The following is a 21,651-nucleotide window of genomic DNA, read 5'->3' on the forward strand; positions in this document are numbered from 1 at the left end:
AACAAACGTGCAACATCAAATAAGTGTAAAAAATATTTTCTTCAAGAAAAAAAGGCAAGAGGATAGGAATGAAATTGGTGCGATGCATTTTTTTAGATGGAATTTGTTAGGTAAAATAATTGCAAACCTAATAAAGCAAATGAGGGGAAAAATTAGGTTAAGTTGCTGCAGACGTAACAAAATTAATAAATAAGAATAAATAAGGATTTAAAAAAAAAGGCATGAAATTAAAAAAAAAATAAAAAAAAAAGTGTAAAATTCTTGACAAAAAAAAGTATAAAATAGAAGGATCATACGTGATCATTGATATGGTAGAAAATATTTTCTTCTTCAAAAAAAAAAAAAGGAAGCGGATAGGAATGAAATTGGTGTGCAATGCATTTTTTTAAATGGAATTTGTTAGGTTAAATAATTGCAAACCTAATAAAGCAAATGAGCGGGAAAAGATTAGATTAAGTTGTTGCAGACGTAACAAAATTAATAAATAAGGATTCCAAAAACCTTAAAATCAAAATACCTAATTTTTCACAGCGATATCTTTATTTAAAAGCAATGGGTTGAATTGAAATTTGGATGTTGTTCATCCCTTGTTGCGGAATAAAAGTTGTGTTTCTACAGCCAAAAAATGTAACATATAACTGACGACAATGGAATCTGCGAGAAACCACCTTCGTACGTTTATCAAGAGATTCCACATTAAGCAATAAGCATGCTAAGGAACTTTATCTCAATCGTGTTATTTTTGGGATGTACACTCTTTTGTGATTGTTGATCTTTTGCTTCTCTAGCCCATTATTTCCCAACTCTCTAGATTGGGAGGCTTCACTTTTGAAAGTATAATACTTCCAAAAAAAGAACTATTTTTATGTCGTTTGGAGAAGTATATTTTTTAATAAAAACGTTTTTTCATCGTATTTTTGAACACGTGTGGTTTTTTAAAATCGTATGATGGGAAAAAGTTCTCATATTTTTATATCCAAAGGTTTAGAAAGTCTATAGCATGCAATGGCTAAATTAATTTTGAGGTTCTCAACGTCATCTTTATAATAAAAAAATAAAAAAAAAAACTATAAATTTGTTAGGGAATTCAGGAAGCTTAAAGAGTAATAACGGTTCAATAATATAGGACCAACAAGAGATCAAAATATCACATCTTTATCCAAAACTTTTAAACATTAAGTATATGGATCACATGAATGTGAGTATTGGATCGGTGGAATGTTCAAATTCCAATGTCGTTCACTCCTATAGAATGGTTCCAATGTTGGTCAGGTGTGAATTTCACTGGATTTCAAAATTATCTATTGATTTCTCATTGTTCTGTGGTGATTTGGACTATGTAAAACCAACGAAATATATTGATCTTAGAATCATAAAATCTAGATTGGGAGTCTGTGTTCTATATGATTAAATTGAGGCTAGGATACTCATCGAAAGGTTGGAACTCGTTGTGTCCTTTCAGCCCGGGTGATGTGGTTAGGGATGTTAACTTAGTATGGAATTGGAAATCTACAGGTAAAGTGAGAAGTAAAATCTCTTGGGGTCCTCCTCCACTAAGCGTGTGGAAATGGAATATTGACGAATAATCAAGGATGAAGCCTGGTCCGGCAAGTATAGTGAGATCTAAATTTGTTGCGCCTAATTGCTTCTTCTATATATAATTTACACCATTTGTGCCTAATTGCATAGAAATATCAAATCTGGAATGTACTCGGTTGTCTTTAGATTTTGCAAATTTCTAATCATGCCTCACTCAACAGACAAAACAACTCTGAACTTCCAGTTGAACTTGAAAACATTCTTAAAGCAAGTAGCATGTTTGCAACAGTAGTAAAATCAGATAATGAGAATGCTCCAATGCCAGCCGATTCAATCACTATAAGCGAGGAACAACCTCTGGTCTCTGCTGAATCACCAGAAGAAGCAGTGGTAGTGATACAGTTGAGTTATAAAAGCAGGGCAGGAAAAGTTAAACGTGGACAGATGCATGGAACCACTCACTCAGGCATATAACTCAGGCATCAGTAAGTAGAAAACCAAGCTAACAGAACCAATGTTGCATTTCTCAAGAAGGCTTCACGACTTCATCATTAACACACCAAAACGCACAAAACAACCTCAACAATGATTAAAGAAGCGAATCTGAACTGATAACCCTGCAAAACAAAACTACAGTCGCACAGACAATCGGAAAAGCAATTGAAGCAGAAATTCACAACAGACCTACATCGCACAAAACAGAGCTGCAGGAAAAAAAAATGAAAGTTCTTGCATAACATTTATCTGTTTAAATTGAAGCTTTTATGTTACCCTTCCAATCCTTTATTCATGTCATTGTGAAGAAGCACAAATGAATTATATATACAAAAGAAGGATTTGTAACATTTGAAAATCAAAATAGAAAAGGATTACGAAGAGGAGGACAAACATGAATGAGTAGTAAGAGATTAATTTCAAATGCACTATATCATAGTTATTATTTCAATTAGCATTTCATAATCGTACCATGAATCTATAACAAATTTTGTACCTTCATTGTAAGAGACATGTTGCAAGTTACTACTTATTCTAAAATTCATTAATTGACCATAATTTTGTAGATAAAAATTACTTGTTCTTTTCGACATGTGAATGAAACAATTACTAAAACACACATTTAGGCATGAAGAATGTAGTAGGAGTGGAGACAATTTCAAATTCTAAATCCAAAACACGCATTTGTCATTCAAAAAGAACATGAGTGTTGAAAGTGAAATCCAATGAAACATTCAATCAAACATGTAAAAGGAGAAGTAATTAAAGCTAATAAACTTCAACCAAAGGTGAATAAATAAAAATAAATGCATGGAAGAAGGAAACGCTCACTCTAGATCAAGAATCAAGTCACTGCAGCAACCACCATCACATAAACTGTCACTCAATCCGCTAAAGGAAATCACCACCACATAAAACGGCACCGCTGGCCTTTTTCAGACAACCACCATGAGAGTAATGAAATTAGTGTCTCCAAAGCTTGTTGAAACCTTTTTCGGCAACCTGGCATAGATAGGAGAATCAATAAGAAGAATTGAACAAGAATAAAAGATTGGTGGAGATTAAAGATATCTACAAATAAGGGAGAAGGAAAAGGGCACATACAACACAACATCAAAACAACGACACAACCGATGAGTACTGCGATTGAAGTTGTTGAGATCATGACCACCTTCTGCCACCGTCTTTGCTCCCTCTAACTCAACGTTCAAGAAATATTGTCAACGGATCTCCTTCGGTTCTGCTTCGTTATGCTACCGCTGCCGTCTCAACACAACCAAGCAAAAACAGAACTTGAATCAGTCAACATAACTGGAAGAAAAAAAATAAATAAGTGTCCAACAGAACTTGAATCAGTCAAAAGGAAGAGATGTCCATTTGCATACACAATGGTGATCCACGTACCACTAAATAGCTTATAAAATCTGTGAAGAACCTCCCACCCATCTGCGAAGTACACCTTTCCATTCTTCTTTTCAACTGCAAGTTCAATCTCGTTATGATTTTGGTCATGTATCATAACAAAGGGAGCGACTTCTAAGCCAAAAACACGAGAAAAACACGCTGGCAGCCTTCCCTTCTTCTGAAAAAACCAAAAAAACGTATTAACATCATATTCTTTTTTTTTGAACATATTCTGTTTCTGAATTTGAGTTCAGCATTGCCATCTGCATGCAACACCATTGCGAAACACAACAGTAAAACAATCAAAAGACAGCAAAAAACTAAAGAGAACCCACACTGCAACAGTCATATTCCATATGAAAGGTCCTCATGTTAACCAAGTCCTTTTTTCTGTCAATTTCAGGTCCAGCATTCCCTTGAACTGGCATCAACAAATATCAATCAACATAGCATAATAGTATTCTGAAAGATCTCTACATTTGTTAAAACAAACAGTATTTCATACTATCACTAATCCTTACCTTTAACGGCGACCAACGATCCAGCTGATGATCTATCCTTAGCATACATAGTGTAGTTCTCTAGACGAGCCATACCTTCGTACCACAAAGCTCAAACCAAACCGTCTGAATGCAAGGTTAGAGAAGTTTGAATTGTGTTGATCTACTTCTTCCATCAAGGCACTTATATATAAGAAAGGTCTAGAAGAAAATGATAGCACATGAAGCAGTCATCATTGAGGGTTGTTCTGCTACCAATGTGAAAAGAAGACTTTTTTGCCAATTAACCAATTTGTCAACATATATGTCAACATGTTTACAGGTTTCAATTAGAAGGGCATCAGAGTAAAAACATACAAAAAACTAAAACCCTAAGGGTGTGTTTGGGAAGAGGGTTTAGGAGGGGAAGGGAGGGGAGGGCTCACTTTTATTTTTTAAATTACGAACAATGTAAAATGTCTTTTTAAGATAAATTAAGTGTTTTTAAAGTATTATATGATCGTTTATCATGTTGTTAATTCAATTTTTTAAAAATCATTTTATAATGTCTTTAAATTAAAAAAGAAATGTAAGCCCTCCCCTCCCTTCCCCTCCTAAACCCTCTTCCCAAACACACCCTAAATTTTGCACGCATGAGAAATTGCAGTTCATTATTGTTGAGTTTTCAAAGGGGAAATCTAGGGCAACTTTGCAGTATTTTGTTTCTTTTATATTATTATTATTATTATTATTATTATTATTATTATTATTATTATTATTATTATTATTATTATTATTATTATTATTATTATTATTATTATTAAGATTAAGATATTCCGGAGGCCAAAAAAACATATAAGATTATCCAATCAAATTGATTCTCGGATCCATGATAGACAAAAAAAGTACATGAATTCTGAATCGACTAATTCCATTCGAAAATACAACCGTAATTGATATTTCAAAATTCATGAAAGTAGGTTTCATAAAATTGAAAAACAAAACATGAAACTCAATTAATCCCAATAAATTAAAACATGAAAACCCGCTCTGATACTACTTGTTGCAAATTTAGGTCTAATTTAATAAAATATGTGCAACAATTATGAATCAATAGCAGAAGCGAACAAAATCAGATCTACGACATGTTTGATTTATCAAGGATATTTTTTATTTTATTTTTTGACAAAGATTTATCAAGGATATTAACAATTAGACCCGCTATGTTTTTTTTTATTACGATAATGCTTATAATTTTTGTTTTAGTGTTGCATAATATGTATAATTATTTTTATAAAATTTTGATTTTAATTAAAAGTACAAGTATAAATGCCTAAAAAAATTATACTTATATATATTTTTCACCTTTTATATTGTAACAAACTATGCATATCTTTTTCTTATTAAAAAAAAAAATCAAACATATCTTTTTCAATGACACCAACAATGTAACAAATATAATATCATATAATATAAATTCTTATCTTTTTGAATGACACAAAATATATGGTATTCTTATTTAAAAAAAAAATATGGTATTCTTATAACAAAATTTGTTATAGAGTACAATTGGAAGAGAGAAAAAACCAACTATTCTTTTTATATATTTTGTACAATATTTTGTCAAATAACTTTTAACTTAAAATTAACTTTAAAACTAAAAAAAAAAGTCAAATAACTTTTAACTTAAAATTAACTTTAAAACTAAAAAAAAAATATAGAAACCAAACAACATTAGCTTCTTTCTTAAAGGCCTTTCTTTTAACTTTGTTTAAAAGCAGTAGGGTGACCACACGGTACCTTAATTGATATTGTGTTTGGTCTAACTTCTCCTTAAAAATGTAGAGAAGTTGAAAAAAAGTCGGGTCAAACGGTACCTTAAAGTTCAATCTTTAACATTATTTTTCGCTCATGTTTGTTATTGTTAGAATATTTAGAGCCCGTTTGTTACAGTTTTTTTAAGAAAAAAAATCATTTCTTTTAACAAAATAATCACTTTTAAGAATATTGCCTCCGTTTGTTACAGTTTTTTTAAAAAAAAAAATCAGAATCTATCTTCAAATGAGAAGCTGTTAAGAGCAGCTTCTAAAAAAATAGATTTTTTTTAGAGGAGAGAGAAAATATGAATTAAAAGATTGAACTAACTTTGTAACAAAAAAATACTTTTTATATAGTTGTATCCAAACAAACTAAATTATTTGTTTGGAAAAAAGTAATTTTTATTACGGTAAACAAACGCAAAATAGATTCTAATTTTTCATAAAATGTCTAAAATATAATCTCTAAATTATTTTATATCAAAATCACTTTTATTTTAATCCATAACAAACAGGTCCTTAAACCTAAATTTATTTTTATCTATTTGTTACATGTGTTATTTGTAATGAAAATTGAGAAAAAAAAATTTAAAGAAAAAAGCCGAAAGGGTTGTTTTATATATATATATCTTATTTACTAAAGCTTAACCCGTAAAGCTAACCCTAAACCTAATTTTTTCCCCCCATTTTTTCATCCACTTTTCTAAACCATTGGATCTTGCGCATTTAGGCGTCATTCAATTTTAGCCATTGATCATATTATATTTATCTCTTCTATTTTCCGAAACAACTATTTCGTATTTATCTCTTCTATTTTCCGAAACAACTATTTCATATTTATCTCTAATTATAATTTTGGTCATATCCGAAATTTGTTATCAATTCACTTAAATCCGAAATTTGTTTTCCTATAGTTTTGGCCATCCGAATCCTTATTTATTAATTAACCTAACAAATTTCCCTTTCAAAAAAAAAATTTAACCTAACAAATTTCATTCGTATCCTCCTTTTTTTTTTTTTTTGAAACAAATATTTTCTACACTTTTACGATTGCAATTTAACATAACAAATTCCATCTAAAAAAATGCATCACACAAATTTTATTCTTATCCTCGCCTTTTTTTTATGAAGCAAATATTTTGGTTATATATACGAAGCCCTAAACCTGTTTCTCTCGATAAAAATAAACCCTAAACCGTGGTAAATGCTTAATCCGTAAAGCTAACCCTAAACCTAATTTTTCCCCCCCATTTTTTCATCCACTTTACTAAGAACACAAAGGTGTTGTTTGTTACTTCTTTCTTTCATACAGTATAACTATAAATACACATGACCATGGCTGTGAATGTCACCTTCATCCTTGAATTTTCTTATCCATGAAAAAGAAGAAGAAATGGTAGGTGAGAAAGCATGAGTGTGGCCTGATAAATTCTTTCTAAAGAGGACCATAGTTTTTTTTTCTTTTGATAATAAGTGGTTTGTTGTTGTTCATGTTGTAAGATGTTGAACTGCTGACATCGTTGTTTGTGTTTTAGATGAAGATTGTCACGTGCGCCCCTTCCCATTACCTTTTTCTTTTTTGTTTCTTTAATTATAATATACACATGTGGCTTTTTCTTTTAAATTTAATTGAAAAATAATGCATGTGGCGTCCAACTCACTTAAGTGATGAGCCACGTGGGCGTTGATAGAGTCAAGATTAAGGGGACCTTAAAGTTGAAAAAAAAGGGTAAACTAAGGGGGTTAAAAAGTGTTTTTTTTAATAGGGGACCAAAATTGCAACTATGATAAAGTTAGGGGCCAAAAAGTCTTTTAAATAAGATTTGGGTAGAAGAAAATCCAAAAGAAATTTGGGATCCATTTCCAATTACTATAATCCTTCTTTTATTTTTCAAAAAAAATATATAAAATCAATTCAATCAAACTCAATTTTGGTCACCGCATAATCAAACACATGCATAATAGCTTCTAAAATTGTTTAGTTTAAGTCGATTCTCCAACATGGGTATAATCTGTTGTCGCCCTTTATCATATTTATATTAATGATTTCATATTACTATGATATTTAACTATTGTTATTGTCACACTAAATATCGTATAAGAAATTTTCCCTTTTCTTAACCATTAATTAAAATAATATTTAAACGAATTTAAAAAACACGGTAATGAAATATAGTATATATAGACATAATTATATTTTTAATTTTTAATTTATTTACATACTTTATATTTAACTTATTACAATTTATAGTTTCTTTATCTATATCTAATGAAATTTTATGTTTATAAATAAATATGTTTAGTTCCTATAAAATCACGACATTTTTAAGTTTACTCTGGAATTTTAAACGGTTGCGTGACTATTCATTTGTTTGCTAACAAATTTGTGTGCTGGTATTCTCCTAATATAATTTTTGGTATACTTTTTTAATTTTATAATTGAAACTATGGTTCCCTTACTAAATTAGTTACTAATCAATCAATGTATGGTAACTGATCTGTTCGGTGAGGAATCGATGGAGGCAACAGTGGTGAAAAGTGTTCTGATACAGAGGCGATGAGTCTTTACGGTGGAATGGAAGGTGCATGCAGGCACGTTAGCTCTACGAGACTAAAGTCAGTAGAGAAACAAATACAATTAATAACTCCGACGATGGATCTGTTGTTGAGCTTAGTGTGGATTGTGCTGCGCCAAACAATTCAAATGTTCAGATGGTAATTATTACATTAATCTTTCATGAGTCCGTAAAGGTTTAATTCGTAACACAATTGATCAAATTGTTTGCCACCAATGTCTGCAGGATGTACCAGAGGCTGAGGACTCATGCAGCAATACATGTGTGATTGACACACCAACCACCAAAACAGGTGCTAAGAGGTCCTCTAATAGCATTGACTATGTGGCTGTTGATGATGATGAAGCTGGCCAGACGTCGGCCACAAAACCTACCAGAGTTGTTCGTGTCAAAATTGAGCACAAGGACGACAAAGATGTTTAGCTTGCTCGAATGCTAGAGTCGTTTGCTTTGTTATCGAATTCCTTCAATCTGCATAAATCAGACATTAAATAATCTGTGTTTTTTCCTTTTGTTTTTTACAGTTTGGTTTTTAATTTTCTTCAAGTTGCTGTGTCGGCTATATTTACTTAGCTAAGGAAACTTTTTCCAGTCCACCTAAATAAATTTATTCATTGCCATAAGTATTAATTCAACAATTTATTATCATTGTCTTTTATTAGCGCTTCGACCTCTAAATGTACGAAATTCATTTTTAGATTTACCTCCGGAAGGTGTTAATATTTTTCTGAATGTTAGATAGTCATTCACCAAGTTGGTATGCTTGATGAAGAAAACCCAATACTGATTTGGCTTGAGTAACTAGATCCCACGCATTCACATGTTAAATTAAAAGTACAGATTGATAAAACCAAGTTAGTATGCTTGCCTTTGCTTAGTATGCGTTTAAGCGAAGGAACATTTTATAATGTTTTAAACAAGTATGTAACAGATCATTAAAAAATTTAAAATTTTAAGCATAATTAAATAAATTTTAATTTATTAGGGACTAAACTACATGCTGAAATTTTTTATAGAAACCAAAATCTATCAAAAAAATTTACGAGGACTAAAAACTAAATTTGATATATTTATAGGGACTAAAAACTTTATTAATTATTCGTTTTATTATGTATCAAATTATTCCGGCCCGTGAGACCCGTGCGTTGCACGGGTCGGCGTTCTAGTATATATATATATATATATATATAAGAAAATTAGGGTTGGTTATGATACAACAACAACCCACGCATCACATCGCATCGCATCGGATCTGAATTTTGGATTAGTCGGTTTCTTCAATTTAGGATCGGTTTCTTCTTGTTCGTTAATTCAACGGCCTCCATGGCAAACGAACATGGAATTGGGTTTCTCGAGGAAGTAAGATCTGTGTTTCATGGTAAGAGGGAAGAGTATGAAGAGTTTATAAAAGACATACATGCTTTTAAGACCGCATGGATTAATGATTATCGAATCACCAGACTTGCAGTTCAAAAATTCAAAGAAAGGATGAATAAGGTACTTAAAGGGCATAATCATTTAATTTTTGGATTCAACGCCTACATGAAGCATTTTCGTATCACACTTCCAATTCCAATCCCAATCAATGATCATCAACAACGAGGAGGTCATAGGACTGGTTAGTACTTGTTTTTACTATTTTTTATCTGATATATGTTTTGGGAAGGTGGTATATTATTCCTTTGTAGCTAGGTATCAAGGTTTTAAATACATCGGTCGTTACAAAACGGTATAGGCAGCCAACGGTACCATTATCTGCCGTTTTAATGTTGAGAAGAAAAATCACACTGAAATGCTGTTACCTATTGCCGTTATAGGCGCAAAACCCGCCGTTACGGCCGCGAAACATCCTTAATTATGCTAGAACTTCATATATGTTTCTTCTTTTCAGCTTCATTACTTAATCTACATTGCTTCCTCTTCTACCTTCTTGTTTTTACTATTTTTTTCGAAAAAATGGGAAAATAAATATTTCTTTATCTCCTCATTTTCTATAATATTATGGGACCATAATAAATAAAAAAATCATATGTTTTAGAAATATAGAAAGAAAAAACATGTTTGTAAATCACCTAACATTATCCTTTGTTGTGATACAAAGGACAAAAAAAGAAGAAGGTAGAAGAGAACTGTCAACTTCCTTGGGATTTACTTGACATCATTTTGAGGAATCTAGATTTTGATGACCTCTTTCAATTTGGTAATGTATGCAAAAATTGGCGAGAATTTCATAAAATTTATTGGAGGAATTTCATGGCATCCCAAGAACCATTACTTGTCCAAAGGTGCGTTGTTAAGAAATCTTTCATCTTCTTCAGCTTACCTCATCATAAAGTTTATCACTCAAAGATGATCAATAACTACTTCCGATTTGCCTATCAAGGGTCTTCTAGCGGATATTTCATCATGACACGAAAGGATAATTCATTTATACTTATTAATCCATTTACAAGAAGAAATATGCTAATCAATAACTCAGTCTTCAATGTTGATTTCAAACATTTTTCTTGCAAAGTCTTGCTTGCTTTTTCCAAAGGCTCAGAGGAATATGTCTTGGTGGTTTTATGTATTAATTCTGATAATTTGCATGTCTATCAATCTCGAAATCTTTGTTGGATTGCTTATTCGGGACCACATAAGGTTGTTGACTTTGCTGTTTTAAATTATATCGTGTATGTTGTCACTGACAAGGCCAACATAGGGATACTCAACTTGAAATATGCAAATATAAATTTTTTAGAACTGAAGAGTACTCCTGGTGTAACTTCTAATTGTTGGTCACACGTAGGGTTGGTTAGTTGTGATGGATATCTTTTAGTGCTTAATATTATGTCAAAGGTAACGTTTAACGTGTACAAGATAGACTTCTCTACCATGGATTATGTCAAGTTGGAATCTTTGGGTGACATTGCAATATTTCATCTTCCGACTAAAAAGTATTATGCACTGAGCAACCCGCGCATGTGGGGTTATGAGAACAATTCTATCTATGCCCTCGATGTTCCATGTGGCAAATACAGGGTGTATAAAGGAGATAACAATAAAATGCCAGAATTCATTCATCCTGGTGTTACACGCAGTGAACTTCCACATCCTAGTTATTGCTGCTCAAAACAACGTTACGTAGATTGGTGTTTTAGACATCTACAATATGAGGTAGATTATACTCTCATTGAGTAGCATGCTTATTATTCTACACTTTGGGTTGGACCTTATTCTATTTGTTTTTTCTTTGATTTGTGAATAAATGGACTGGATTGGAATATAGATTGGTGTTTTAGACATCTATAATATGAGGTAGACTATACTCTCGCTGAGTAGCATGCTTATTATTCTACACTTTGGGTTGGACCTTATTCTATTTGTTTTTTCTTTGATTTGCAAATAAATGGACTGGATTGGAATATGTTGTACTGGTTTACAGTTTTATTATTTTATTGGACAAGTTTTGGAATTCTGCTCTTATTGTGGCACATTGAGGAGAAGCATATCATGCAACATGAAAGTTTTAAATATTATAATTCTCATCTCTTTTAATCTATTTTTTTAAGGACCTCTTTTAATCTCTTAGAATCACTAATTTACATATAAAAAAAAATCAATAGTTTTCAATAAAAAATTAAATAAATCATTGGTTTTCAAAATTTAATATCAGCTTTCTCATTGTTGTATATATAAAATTTATAGAAACACTATATATAAAAGCCTCTTTTGAGAGTAACCCGTAGCAAAGGAATTGACCCATGCCCAAAATACCTCGTAAAATGCTTGTTGTATTGTAAGTAAGGCAAAGGGGAAAGGAATCACTATTAATTTCATTTTCGAGAAAATATAGGTCCCTGGATCGAACCAGGCTCTGATACCATATAGACTAGGAAGTTGTGTAATCCTATAAAATCAACATAATACTCCTTATAAAAAGATCATATATATTCCTTGATCTCAACCCATATTCGTCAACATTTATGCACACATATTAGTTTCATAGAATGAACAACAAAACTCTCATCTTCCAATTCATTTGCAATAACCAACTAATGTTTTGAACTAAAGTGCACTCACTCGTTGTCACTATGTTATTCTCATAAATGTTGTTCACTGTGACCTTCGCATCAAGACATAACTTTACTTTCTCATATCCTTTGTACACGCCATTTTTTAAAGGGAGATGCTATATGTCCCAATAAAATATACAGCGAAATCATCCCGAATACAGCCATTGAATTTATCAATTGATTAAATTACATGGGCAGATGAAAATTAAAGGGGCCACCACCCATATTTGCAGATGATTATCTCGATGAATTTTCTCGCTGGATGTATCATTACCCTTTTTTAAAAACGTTCAAAAGCACCCCATATGAGTTTAGAAATTTCAATACTCATCTCGAATTAATCCTCCACATCCCACACAGATTATGTACAAAGTTATGTGAAACACAGAAATAAGACAACCTTAGCACATAGGTATATCTCTGTCGCGACACATCATCACTGCTCCGCCCTCATAACCACCGTGCCATCACTGTCGCCGTCATAGGTATCTCTCACGATGGAAACTATTAACAATTCTTCGGAATCCAAAACAGTGATATGGAAACAAATTGAGATTTCAGAGAGGTTGGTTGGTATTCTTTGTTTTCTTCATTTGCTATTACTATTCAAATTCATATACTTTCAGTCATTGTTATCAAAAACCCGACTTAAGTCTTAAAATCCTGGTTTTTGCGACTTTGCGTAGCTTCAACGACTCAAATCCATAGCAAAGTCCCAAAAACAGGCAAAATCCTATCAAAATCGCACAAAATCGTGAAATCCATTCAAAATCGCAGGATTTTGATGGATTTTGAAGGATTTTGTTCATTTTTTTGATAAGGGTCAATTTTTGACCTGGTTCGTAAATTGACCCGATTTGAATCCATGACCCGTTCTATAAATACCCGAAAGGCCAAAAATTTTCATTCCTTCACTTCTCCCACATTTATGTATATGTATTTTGTGGACTTTGAACTTTAGACATTTATGACCATATGCAATTTATAACATATATTTAACATTATTTTTGTTTTGGTAGAATCCTCGATTTTGATTGCGATTTTACGAGTCCCGACTTTGCTATCCTACATCGATTCTACAATAGTCCTTGAGTAAAATCCTTCAATTTTGATTGCGATTTTACGAGTCCCGATTTTGCTACTCCCGTTCGACTTGAAGTAAAGTCCCGATTTTGATAACCTTGCTTTCAGTGATGATCATATGTAACATTCTTCGTTATTTTGTTTTGTAGCTATCTTGTTTGTTCCATGTATGAAGAAGCTGAATCATTATCTTCTTCCATTTTGAAACAATTGCGCAATGATTATTATGATGATAAACCCATTTCAACAACTCAAGATATGTTTCAATCAACTTCTATGGTCCTCATTCAAGCTTTCAACCAACTTGGCAAGCAAGTCCCTTTTACATTTTTCTCAATATTTCATCATTATTTTGGATTGACTTATTTTTTAGCTTATGAAAATTAGCTTATGTAAATTAATAAGCTTTTATGTTAATTCATAAGTTCTTGCTAACGAAAATTGTTTCTTCATTAACTAACTTGACAATCTTATGAATGAATATTACTAAAAAGCTTGTTTATTTGCATAAGCTCAAAAATAAGTCAATCCAAACGGACCTTATATATAAAATTACTAATTATCATGAATGTGTGGCTTGCTGCAGGACTCCAGAAATTCTTGATCAACTCGGAGAGTATTTCATTTCACTAAAAGCTATTCCTGCACAAGTTCTACTTACTGGGTATAATTATTTTTTGCTTAGTTTTACAGTTCACACTGATTGTATACCATAATATCGATTTATAAGATATGATATGATTTGATTATGTGTTTTTCTTATTTCTTTCAGAGCTTGTTTACAAATTGGACAAGGTTCTACTTTGGGTGTTCGAGAATTTCTCGAGGAGTTTCTTAACGGATGGAGTCTTGGGGATGGACAATATCATGCTGTCATTGCAGAAGAAAAGGAAGGCCGTGAAAGTAGATTTCTTGGAATCGATGAATATTTGGAAGTTGTTGAGGTCTATGCCATCACACTTCTTGCAACGGTTTTAAAAGAGGTAGATCTTGCAGTTTCCTGGGTTGAAAATGCTCCATTGCCTGAAGAAAATCGACAGGTAAGAGCATTATCTGTAGATTAAAAGTAATTCTTCTACATAGAAGATTAAAGCTTTTTTATCAGGTATTTTTAAATGGAATTGGGAAATAGAGTAATGGTGTGTTTTCCTGATACGAAATGCTCAATTTGCCAGTTGACATGCACTTTGTGAATATCAAATCAACTAAATTTTCCTGTACGGTTAATGACGTTGAGTGGCAACGAGGTATTAGGTTATCATTATGCACAGATTGGAAGAAGCAATGTCAACGATTGTTTCTAGTATTTTCCTATTGTTTGTGCATATTGTTTATGATTCAAAGTTTTAATTTTTTTGGGCGTGTATAGTTTAAAACAAGAAGTATATTAACAAATGTTACTCTAGGTAAAGTTACCAACTTTGACACAATAATCTTTTCCAATATATCTTAAGTTTTGAATCTGTAAATATTTGACCATTCTCTGCAATATGACGAAACTACTAGTTTAGAAAATTTAAAAATTCATCTTTTTCTAAATATCATGTTTGTCTTAAGATGTGATTTTCCCTTTCATTTGTTTTACTAAATATTGGTATGCCACTGTATTCATAGGAACTTCTGAGAAGGTTACGCTCTATACATTCTCTTAGAAGTACCACATCGTCTCAAGTTGCCTCTCTACAATCGCCTACAAATAACAATGGAACTTATTCTTCGAAAGAACTACATGAGTATAAAGGATCACCTACAGCCTTGACAAGCAAACATGCAGTTGTCTCAAAACTGTCTGAACAAATAGAGGCATGTTCCTGGTGTTTCCATGCTATTAACTTAAAGTTCGCTAACGCTAAGATTGTTGTACCTAGTGGGAAGATCATGCTTGGTTGTTTGATCTTGTTCGCCTGTTATGTTTTGAGAAGAAAGCAAGCTACTTTGAAAAGGTAATCACTTGAATTCTTGGCTCCCTAGTAGAATGTGTCTGTTAAACACCTATAACCCATTGTCCGTGTCCTCTCACTATATAAGAGCTGCCTGTCAAAATTCGCTTTGTTTAGATGATTTATTTTTCACTGTTGGTGGTGATTGTTCTTTTCTGGGCCGAGTTTGCCTTCCTTTTTTGAACAGCTGTATTTTCTTTATAAAATTTTAACATGTATTGAAGGCTAAAGGACTATCTTATATTTAACTTAACCTTATTTAATTTTTTACCAATAACTTGATAAAATTATTGGATAGTGTTTTCGGGTAAACGTAGGACTAATGGACTTCTAAATTGGGAATCGTAGCTTGTGAGTTGTTCTTGTTGGGAGCATGCTATACTGTAAAATAACACTTTTGTCACTATGCTTTCTTTACTGTAACCAAAACATGTTGAATTGACAAAAGTGAATTCAACAATATTTGCTCTACTATCTTAAGGGATTGTATTTTTCTGAATAAACACTGTTCATGGTTTAGGATTGTAAGAAGACAGGTGATTGTGACAAAGAAGGCTTTGGTCGATTTGTGGGAGCTTGCATTTTCCCATCAAGTTAATCCTTTAGCAGCTGTTCAACCCCTCACTACTGCAACACTTCAAGGTCAGTGATGGTGTTGTTGATCAAGCCTGACCTTCATGAGTATGCCACAAGTAATCCTCCAAAGATCATTTTGACTATGCATCTAGTTCTGGAAAGGCAATATATATATTGTTTAAACAAAGCCTTGAGGTTTTAGTGCTTTGAATTTGTGTGAAAACTTGCACATGATAAATGATTATAATATTCTCTTTACTAGGAATGTTGATTTTAGGCAGCCGTAGGGGAGCACACCCAGCAGGCGCTTTGTGCTATGTTGTAAACCTTTTGCTTGGCGGTTATATACTGATATCAATGGCGATATCTTCAAATGTTTCAGTTGGATTTATTGTGTGACAGAAACCAATTCAATGTTAAATCATTTAAAATTAAATCTGCAATGTTTTTCATTTAGTTAGAGAAAGCATGCATAAGATCTTGCGAGCTCATAGTCATAGGATGCAAATCCACCATTTCTACTTTGTAATATATTTCATGTGGAAGAGAAAATTGATTAAGCCATGTGGCTGAAGCTCTAATTAAATTTGAACAACACCATTCTTCTTATTCCTGAATACCAGGTAGTAGTACTTAATGAAATTGCAAGAATTTTGAAATGAAGAGAATTGAGTTGAAATGTTTGAATTGAATTGTCAGAGCTCATTGTAACATTCAAAACAAAATGCAACATTGTATTTATCTTAACTAATTTCTTCCATAGCATTAATTTTTCATAATTAAGTACTTTTGGTCAATATATATATATATACAATATCAATTATGAGAGTTTTATGAAATTATTAGCTTTCTTAAGCATTGAACCATATTCATCAAGATTGGTAACCAAGATACCTCGTAAGGATAAAGCAACATTCTAACATTGAGAACCATCATATCCCTGTATTTCTATTCCATCCTCAGCTAGCCAGAGGTAGTATTTGATTCTTCAAATGTGATACTTAAATGCCTCACAATTGGCCTTCTCCTACCAAAAACAAACATGTTTAGTCCCTGTTTGTTCGTGGAGAAGTTATATATATACTCCTCTGTCAATAATTATAAGACTCTTAAATATAAGATACTCTATAGAATATCACATAAAGTGATGATTTCTTTACAAAAATATTCGTTTTAAGTTTACCTCGAAAAATATAAAGATGTAAAAAAAAAAAAAAAAAACAAGAAACTAACTCAGAGTTTGATCTAGTGATAAAAAGACATGTCTTGAACTAAATCTAGTTTGAACCTCATGTTCTTTTAGCCATAAGATGTTCTTATTTTTTTTGTGAAGGTTATACAAAAAACAAAAAAAAAATAAAACAAAGGCTAACTAGAAATCGAAAGCATCAAAGTTGAGCAACGAGAGCAGCCCATCAGGACGTGTCACCCAAGTTGTCACTCCAAGAGTAGAGTTCCTTTCCAACCTAGCCAAAAAATCTGCACATACATTGCCTTCACGGAGCACATGTTTGAACACCCTATTTAGAGTAGGATGTTCTTATTTTGTTTCAAGGTAGTATCATCACCCTATTTTTTTTTCTTATAAAAAAGTAAAATAACAAGAAACTAAAATATAGTGTAAGCCCTCATTTGGGTCCCTCAAAATGTCATTCACTAACACACACGTCCCTGTATAACATAAATTATTAAAAACTCTCTTAATGTTAGTTATGTTAGTCAAATTAGTCTGAAACATTATCTCGGTGTTAACTTTGATGATGCATCCCTATTTTTCGCCATGTCAAATGCTTACTGGAATGCCCAGACTAAAATGAACACAATAACTCTCTCATCTTCTAAAAAAATATGAGCAAACTTCAATCTTCGTCTTCTTCCTCCTCCCTCTATCAAACCTCCATTAAGCATCATCATACACAACACCACAACAACAAAATCCAAATCCAGACACTCAAAATTAGTACTTTTATATTTATTTTCTTTTGAAAATCATCGACTAATTTATTCAGCTTTGGGCATGCAGCAGAGTTAAAACTCTTAGGGAGAACTTGCCGTCAATTTGGGTTCCACAATGCTCAAGGGATTAATCTCCGCAGTCGCGCGCGGAGGATACCCGGTTTACACAAAAAAATATAAATATAATAATCAAAATCCAAAAGTTCCAAATATAACAGATACATCTATGCTATTAACACCAAGTTAACGTTTTGGATGCATTTTACTAATAGAACATACATTTCGGGAGTTTTTGATTCATTAAATTGATCCACTTACTGATATGATAGCGAATGCGAGTTTTAGAGATCCAAACAAGGGTTTACTCATAATATATATATATATATATATATATATATATATATATATATATATATATATATATATATATATATATATATATATAGGGATAGGATCAAATGACACCAAGGTGTCAAATTAAATTTGACACCAAATCCTAACCATTAATCCAACTTTAATCCGACGTCCCTCTGTTATACCCTAATTTTGGACCTAAAAATACTTGTTCAATTCTTATCTTGCATTTCAAGTCATTTGATATGTCTCTGATTAATTGCATCTTTCTCTGCATTTTATTTCAATATTATTTGCAAAATTCACATAGAAGGGTATTTTAGTCATTTCCTGCATTTAACTCATTTTAATCTTTGAAAATTGTTTAAGTCTTTTAAATTGGTTTGTATAAGTCCTTGTTTCAATCTCATGTCAAAACTCATTTCAAAAAATTGCATTTGAAGTCTTTTTGAGTCAATTTTGCCCCTAGGGGCATTTTAGTCTTTTCATGTGTCAAAGCCCTGTTTAAATTATAAAAATTGTCTCTGAGTCTTTTAATTCGCTTGGATAAGCTCTTGCTTTAATCCCTGTTAAAAAATCATTTTAAATTTGCGTTTGAGTCATTTTTAGTCGTTTTAAGCCTCCAGGGGCATTTTGGTCATTTCACATAAAATTGCTGGTTCATTTTAATCTGCTTTTTTGTTTTTAATCGTCTCGTTTTACGTTAATTTTCAATTTACTTTTTCAATTCAATTTCAGTTTTAATTTTCGTTTTAGTCCGCGCACTTTTGTCATTTGCATTTTAATCCCTTTTTAAGTTTGTTAGAGTCCAAGTGCCATGTGTCCAAATGCTATTGGTCCTTAAGAGTTTGTTACAAGTCTAGTGCCACATGTCTCTATCCTATTGGTCCAAGGTCAATGACTTAGCCTATATAAGTCAAAATCTTAGTCAAAGTTTTAACATTGAATCATTTTGCAAAAAATCACAAAAAAATCACAAAAATTTCTTTCTTTTCCCTCTTCTTCTTCTTCTCTCACGTAACCATCCTTTCTTCCATCTCTAACAACCTTTCACCACCACCTCAACCACCATAACTAACTCATCCTCCACCACTTTCCTCACCTCTAACTAACTAAACCACCACAACTCCACCAATATTCATCACTTTCCACCGCCAAAACCACCACAACCACTTCCAACCTTCATCAAAAACCACCCAATCTTCATCATTCAAATCACAAAACCTTCATCATCACCTCAATTCCGAATTCATCATCATCATCATCCATCAACAACGCCATTTCAGTTTTTTTCAAATTCATCAACAAACGGAATCAAGGCTTCAAGGTTCGAACTAAATCCAGGATCGAAGAGCAGAAATTGTGAAGCAAGAAGAAACATACCAGTAGCGATCTCGGCAAGCAACATCAATTCGCTAGATCGCATTTTCGAACGGTAAAATTGCAGAAAACGGAACGTGCTTGGATCGAGCTTTCATTGAAGTTTTTCAGCGCCAATTGCATCGATTTCTCCAGTTTTCATTCAGGTATTCTTTCTTCATTAATTATTAGATACGCATGTTTCAATTTGTTGCGTGGATTGCTATTGTTCCTTTTCCTTGCGAATTTTGTTTGAGCTGTTTCGGTGAGCATGCGTACGTTTGGTGTTAGCAAAAGTGAGGGAAGATCAGATTCGGAGGAAGTTTTAGCGAACTCTGTCGCGGTGGTGCCTGCGGCCACCACCGTGCCGGAGCTATAAAGCTTCGCCGGATTCTGGCTTGTCTCACGGAGAGGTCGAATCAGTTTTTGGGAGGTGAGGAAGAAGAGGTTTAGATTTAACTTAAAGATCTTAAAAGAAAGAAGAAGTTCAGGCGGCGGCGCCGCCACCCCTGGCCGGCCAACCGCCGCCGAACATGGGTTGGAGAGGGACGAAGTTTAGAATGGTGAGGGAGGGAGTTCACGTGAGAAGAAGAAGAAGGAATTGGCTTCAGAAAAACGTACAAACACAATGCTTTCAATCCTATGTACCAAAGTCTTAACCCAGACCCATGCCCATGGGTCCAACCCGCCCCAGCCTCTTAAGCCCAACTACTATGTCTGTTTGCCAGATTTGCTATGCGCCCCCCCCCCTGTTTTCTGCGTTCTTGCTATAAAAGTTGCTCACTGCACCCCCTGCCTTGCCTAAAGATTCTTTAAAAATTCCATAAATTTTTCACATGTTTGTTGGTATTTTTCTTGACCTTTTTGTGATAGTTTTATGTGTTAAAACTCAAGAAAGATATATATAGTATTTTCTTGTTAATTTGTCTACTTTTTTAAAAATTTGTGAAGTATTTGTGTGTTTTTGAGTCCAAAAATCCTTTAAAAAATTCTAAATCTTTTCCTATGTGTTCTTGATCATTTTCTTGATATTTTTTGTGATTTTGTCATATGTTGAATCTTGGTTAAAAATGTGTGGTATTTTCTTGACAAATTGTTTGCTATTTTTGTTAAAAAATTGTGAAATTTTACATGTGTTTGTGTCTAAAAATTCTCTAAAAAATTCCAAAAAAAATTTCATACATATTTCTTGATAGTTTTGTGGTATTTTTGTGATAATTGTTGCATGTTAAAATTGATAAAAATATATGTGGAGTTTTCTTGTGATTTTATGTTACTTTTTGATAATTTCTTGTGAAAATTTTGCATGATCTTGGCCCTTAATCTTGAGTATTTGATATGGAACCTTGTTGTATGAATTTTATGAAAATTGTGATTGTGAATCCATGAAATTGGTGCTGATTGTGAATATGTCGTTAATGCCTTGTGGTCCAAGTTTTGTTTGTGAATAAATAATGTGAAATTTGCCTAATTTTTGTCTTAAATGCTTGGTAGTGTATATTCCTTTAATCCTTTTTGTGAAAATTGAATTGAAATTCTTTGGAAACCCTTTGAAGTATGAGGATTATAGGTCATATTCAAGCCTTGCATTGGTGATGATTTTTTAGGCCTATTTCACATTTGTTTTTGCTTGTTTTTCTTATGTTAACTTTCTTACTTTTGTGATGATAGCCTTGACTTGCTTTATATCTTGTGCTACTAACCATTTGTTCATTGTTTCATACATCATGAGCATTCCATACTTCATCACCTCATTCACTTTAATTTCTTGCATTTTAAGTTTCAATTTCATGCAAAAATTAGAATGTAAAGATTTAGGAGCTTTTGTAATATTTTACTTTCATGCTTTTAATTTCTTGGCAAAGAGGCCATAGAATGTATCTAGGGTATGATGTAAAGGACAATGGACTCTAATGATGTACACCGACACAAGCACCGACACATGCACACACACCACTTTAGATAAATAGCAAGAATATGCATGTTTAGATGTATGTTTAGGATTGTATGTTTAGATG

At 32.5% G+C, this 21,651-nt stretch overlaps 3 protein-coding genes and 1 long non-coding RNA gene across 4 annotated transcripts; 3 read left to right on the plus strand and 1 right to left on the minus strand.

Moving 5' to 3' along the window:
• Positions 1-3,397: 3,397 nt before the first annotated feature.
• LOC146917975 (uncharacterized) lies at positions 3,398-4,098 on the minus strand (the record flags this gene model as incomplete). Its single annotated transcript, XM_085721973.1, has 3 exons — positions 3,960-4,098; positions 3,774-3,859; positions 3,398-3,616 (listed from the first exon to the last, which is right to left on the minus strand). Coding segments are annotated over exons 1-3 (378 nt in total), but the record flags the coding sequence as incomplete, so codon positions are not given.
• Positions 4,099-8,291: 4,193 nt separating this feature from the next.
• LOC146917976 (uncharacterized) lies at positions 8,292-8,971 on the plus strand. Its single transcript, XR_015014219.1, has 2 exons — positions 8,292-8,449; positions 8,536-8,971. It is a non-coding gene; the product is annotated as an uncharacterized LOC146917976 (long non-coding RNA).
• A 579-nt stretch (positions 8,972-9,550) lies between these two features.
• LOC146917977 (uncharacterized) lies at positions 9,551-11,831 on the plus strand. The gene is made up of 2 exons (XM_085719662.1): positions 9,551-9,928; positions 10,412-11,831. Exons 1-2 carry the CDS (start codon positions 9,634-9,636, stop codon positions 11,488-11,490), a joined length of 1,374 nt encoding a protein of 457 aa, XP_085575788.1. The 5' UTR covers positions 9,551-9,633; the 3' UTR covers positions 11,491-11,831.
• A 1,770-nt stretch (positions 11,832-13,601) lies between these two features.
• On the plus strand, positions 13,602-16,400 carry LOC146917978 (protein APEM9-like). The gene is made up of 5 exons (XM_085719658.1): positions 13,602-13,759; positions 14,035-14,112; positions 14,221-14,488; positions 15,063-15,391; positions 15,909-16,400. The coding sequence occupies exons 1-5, from the start codon at positions 13,614-13,616 to the stop codon at positions 16,036-16,038; spliced, it is 951 nt and encodes a 316-aa protein (XP_085575784.1). The 5' UTR covers positions 13,602-13,613; the 3' UTR covers positions 16,039-16,400.
• Positions 16,401-21,651: the final 5,251 nt, after the last annotated feature.

The sequence above is a fragment of the Medicago sativa genome, chromosome 6, assembly GCF_051527215.1.
Source record: "Medicago sativa cultivar Bolivia chromosome 6, Bolivia_mono, whole genome shotgun sequence".
NCBI classification, from domain to species: domain Eukaryota; kingdom Viridiplantae; phylum Streptophyta; class Magnoliopsida; order Fabales; family Fabaceae; genus Medicago; species Medicago sativa.